Source organism: Lactuca sativa, chromosome 1 (genome assembly GCF_002870075.4).
Source record: "Lactuca sativa cultivar Salinas chromosome 1, Lsat_Salinas_v11, whole genome shotgun sequence".
Taxonomy (NCBI): Eukaryota; Viridiplantae; Streptophyta; class Magnoliopsida; order Asterales; family Asteraceae; genus Lactuca; species Lactuca sativa.
The window spans coordinates 158,212,272-158,216,668 of record NC_056623.2 but is presented as its reverse complement, the minus strand read 5'-3'; the positions used below and the strand labels follow the sequence as shown (position 1 = coordinate 158,216,668).

The 4,397-nt window shown below is 41.1% G+C and overlaps 1 protein-coding gene across 1 annotated transcript; it reads right to left on the bottom strand.

The window, feature by feature from the left end:
• Nucleotides 1-2,378: 2,378 nt before the first annotated feature.
• On the bottom strand, nt 2,379-3,185 carry LOC128128099 (uncharacterized). The gene is made up of 2 exons (XM_052766915.1): nt 2,828-3,185; nt 2,379-2,731 (listed from the first exon to the last, which is right to left on the bottom strand). The coding sequence occupies exons 1-2, from the start codon at nt 3,183-3,185 to the stop codon at nt 2,379-2,381; spliced, it is 711 nt and encodes a 236-aa protein (XP_052622875.1).
• Between the last annotated feature and the right edge of the window lie 1,212 nt (nt 3,186-4,397).

The following is a 4,397-nucleotide window of genomic DNA, read 5'->3' as shown; positions in this document are numbered from 1 at the left end:
AAGGTATATCTTTGCTTATTAAAAATAGCGAATAAAAATAACACGGGAAAATAACCTGGAATAATAACACTGAAAAGCACATAGCCTGTATAACACATAACATACAATTGTTCCTATATATTAAACTCACCTTAAAATAATCGGGGGTTAAAATAGTAATTTGAGCAGCATGTCGGCTCCAAATATGGCTTTATTCGTCGAAAACCGGGAGAATTTGCTAAAAACCGGACTCTAAAAGGTAGAGCTTCAAAACCGAAAAGATAAATTTTTCGGGCTTCACGGCATTTCGGGGCGTGTTTCGGGTGTTAAAATTGACACCGGGGATTCGGGGGATGTCAAAATATGGAAAAAGGGGGCCAAAAATGGCAATTTTCTAAAATTTCTCGGCAAGGCTCGCAGGCCTTGTATTTATAGGGAGGAGATGCGAGGGTTCGCTGATCAGAAGGAGGAGTCAGCGAGACAGATGGCAGCTCGCGAGAGGACCAGATGGCGCGCATGCGAGGGCTCCAGGTGGCTCGCTTCGCAGGTCAACACGGGAAGGGCAGGTGGTGGTCTCGGATTGGCCGAGCCTTCGGTGCGAGGGGGTTGCGACGCGCATTGCCAGCTGCTCGGATGACTAAGCTGCTTCGGACACAAGGCGGACACGGGGCGAGATCCGGACGAGGGTGACTCACGACGTCGAAAACGAGGCGGACATGACATCGGACCAATCAGAAGGTGCCAGCGAGGCTGCGGTCCAATCAGAAACTGCCAAGTGGATTAACACTATTCATGCGAAAATTAAATAAAAAATGTGCCAAATCTTGTAAAATCCATAACTTTTGCATACGAGCTCCGTTTTTGACGTTCTTTATATGCACGCATAGCTAAAATTATGCTCTACAACTTTCGTTTAGACTTCGTCGGCTAATTTTGACTTTAACTTTTATATTATTATTTTTAACAGACCGGGACAGGATAATCCGTTAAAAATTCATAACTTCTTCATCCGACATCCGTTTTCGTCAGACTTTTTCCCGTTGTACTAAAAATGACGAGACCTTCAATTCTTGTTTAGGTTGTGTCGGCTAAAAATCACTCGATCTAAAATTAAAGTTTTTTAGCTGTCTACCGCTAAACTGAAACTTCGAAAAATCATAACCTCCTCATACGAAGTCAGATTTTGGTGTTCTTTTTATCGAACTTCTCAGTTTAACGAATACTACAACTTTCATTTAGATTACTAAGGCTAAAAAGTAGTTTATCAAAAACTCACTTTTTACGTCATTCGGCACCGTGCCGGTTTTGTCGCGAATCTTCGATTGGTCATAACTTCTTCGTTATAACTCGGATTTTGACGAGGTTTTCGCCTACGTGTTTCTAACGAGATTATATACAACTTTAAATAATAAAATTTTACTTATTTCAAGTTTTATATTTTCGCTAAATTTCCATTATTTGGCTATTAATTGGAATCTCATAAGACTTCCAACATTTTATGAGTGATTCTAAACATAGTTTTACTTCATTTCTAGTAAAAACTAGTTGTTAGAACTCAACACTCAATTTTATTCACTTTTAATAATAACAATACACAATTTCAGAACGTGTATGTTACATCTACCTTAATTCCTTTTTTAGACACAATGTGACCCAAAATGAGACCTTGACTCACCATGAAATGACATTTTTCAAAATTTAGAACCAAATTTGTTTCAATGCATCTTTTTAAAATTTTGGTGAGATTGGTCAAACACTCTTGAAAGGAGTTGCCATATACCGTGAAATCGTCCATAAAAACCTCAATTATGTTTTCAACGTATTCTGAAAAGATACTAACCATACAACGTTGGAAAGTGGCCGGGGCGTTACACAATCCAAATGGCATTCTCCAGTATGCAAAAGTACCAAATGGACATGTAAGTGTCGTCTTTTCTTGGTCTTCCGGCGCCACCGGGATTTGGTGAAAATCGGAATACCCGTCTAGACAACAATAATGGGATTTCCCTGCCAACCTTTCTAACATTTGGTCGATGAAAGGCAATGGAAAATGATCTTTTTGTGTGCTTGCATTGAGTTTGCAGTAGTCAATACATACTCTCCACCCGTTTTGCACACGGGTGGGGACCATCATACCTTTGTTGTTATCGACCACCGTGATTCCCGTCTTCTTTCGAACGACTTGCACCTGGCTCACCCACTTGCTATCTGAGATTGGATAGATCATCCCCGCATCTAGGAGCTTCAAAATCTCCTTCTTGACCACTTCCATCATTGGCGGATTCAACCTTCTTTGTGCGTCCCGTCTCGACTTGCATTCATCCTCCATTAAGATCTTGTGCATACAAGTGGAGGGGCTCAATCCCTTGATATCCGTAATTGTCCATCCCATGGCTTCTTTATGCTCCTTCAACACCTTGACGAGTTTCTTCAAATTCGGGTAAGTGAGTTGAAATGATAACTGGAAGGGTTTCATTCTTTCCCAAATAGGCATACTTCAAGTGTTGAGGTAAGACCTTCAATTCCAATTCAGGTGGTTGAACAAGGGATGGGGGCAATTTTGTATGAGTTGGGGGCAATTCAACTTGCTTGACATCTAATCTTGTGGATTTCTTCATCTCCATTTTATTTACCAGCTTCTCAACTTCCGAATCCAAAGAATAAAGCTTTAATTGCTTGGCTAGCTTCCCACAATCGAATCCTTTGCTTAAGATCATCTCCAATATATCACCGTTAGATAACTCGAACAATTCTTGAGTAATTGGCTCAACAACATCAACAAAGTACAAAGATGAAACATCACTAGGATATCTCATGGCATCATAAATATTAAAACTTATTGTTTCACCATCAAACTCCATTGTCAAACTTCCCGCATACACATCGATCTTCGTCCTAGCCGTCTTCAAAAATGGTCTCCCAAGCAAGATTAGAGCCGATTTGGAGGACACTTGCTCATCTAGATCAATCACATAGAAATCCACCGGGAAGACCAATTGGTTCACTTGCACTAGGACATCTTCCAAAACGCCTCTAGGAAAGACACTTGATTTATCCGCAAGAGAGATTATGACACTTGTTTCACTTAAGGGTCCGACATTCAATGATTCATACACCGAATAGGGCATGAAATTGATAGAGGCACCAAGATCAAGCATAGCACTACTAAAAGTGACATCTCCAATCTTACAAGGAACCGTGAACATTCCGGGATCTTTGCATTTGGGTGGAAGTTTCCTTTGTAAAACCGCGGATGCGTTTTCATTCATCAAAATTTTCTCATTTCCCTTCAACTTCCTCTTGTTGGTGCAAAGTTCTTTCAAGAACTTTGCATATCTCGGAATTTGCTTGATCGCATCAAGTAGAGGGATGTTTACTTCCACCTTTCGGAAGGTGTCCAAAATCTCTTTCTCCTCCATATTCTTCTTTGAAGTTGCAAGTCGGGAGGGGAACGGTGGTTGAGTGGCTATTGGTGTTACTAGAGGGGTAGACTTCTTTGGAACTCTGGCTTGTGCATCGTTCTTGACTGTAGGTTCTTCAATGGGAATGATCTCTATTTTTTCCTCTTCTTCCCTTGGCTTCTTCTTTGAACTACTTTCTCCGGCTTGTTTGCCACTTCTCAAGGTCACCACATTGACATTTGGGTTCTTTTCGGTTTGAGAAGGGAGTTTACCACGAGATTCCAACTTGCTTATAGATGTAACTATATCTCCCATTTGTGCTTCAAGTTTGGAGATACTAGTCCTTGTCTCTTTTTGGAATTGTTGGGTACTAGTGGCTAGAGATTTGATAATGTCTTCAAGAGACATTCCGGAGTTACTTGTTTGAGATTGAGGAGGTTGTTGATGATGATGTGGAGGGTGCGGTTTGGGTTGATAGTGTGGTTGTTGATGTTGGTATTGAGGTTGTGGTGGTGGATAGGACGGTCTAACCAATGCATTTTGAGGCAATGGTCTTGAGTTGTAGCTCATGTTGGGATTTGGCTTCCAACTCGAATTATATGCATTTTGGTAACCGGATGGTTTGTTGTGGTAGTTTTGGAACTCTCCCGTGGCATTCACATGTTCCGCATCTTCTTGAAGGATGGGACACATATCCGTAGGATGTCCCATTGTTGCACATATTCCACAAACCATCACTTGTGGAGTTTGTCCCATGGATAGCTTTTGGACAACAGAGGTTAAATCTTTTATTTGAGACTCAAGATTTGATGTTCCCACTTCATTGACTTTGTGTTGTGTGTCTCTCTTCATGTCTTGGCGAGGGCCAAAATGTTGTGAATTTGCGGCTATGGTGTTGAAAAGTTGTCTTGTTTGTTGTGGGGTTTTACTAAAGACATCTCCACCACTTGAGGCATCAAATAGTCTTCTCTCCATTGGCAACAATCCCTCTTAGAAGTGTTGAATGAGGAGTTGTTC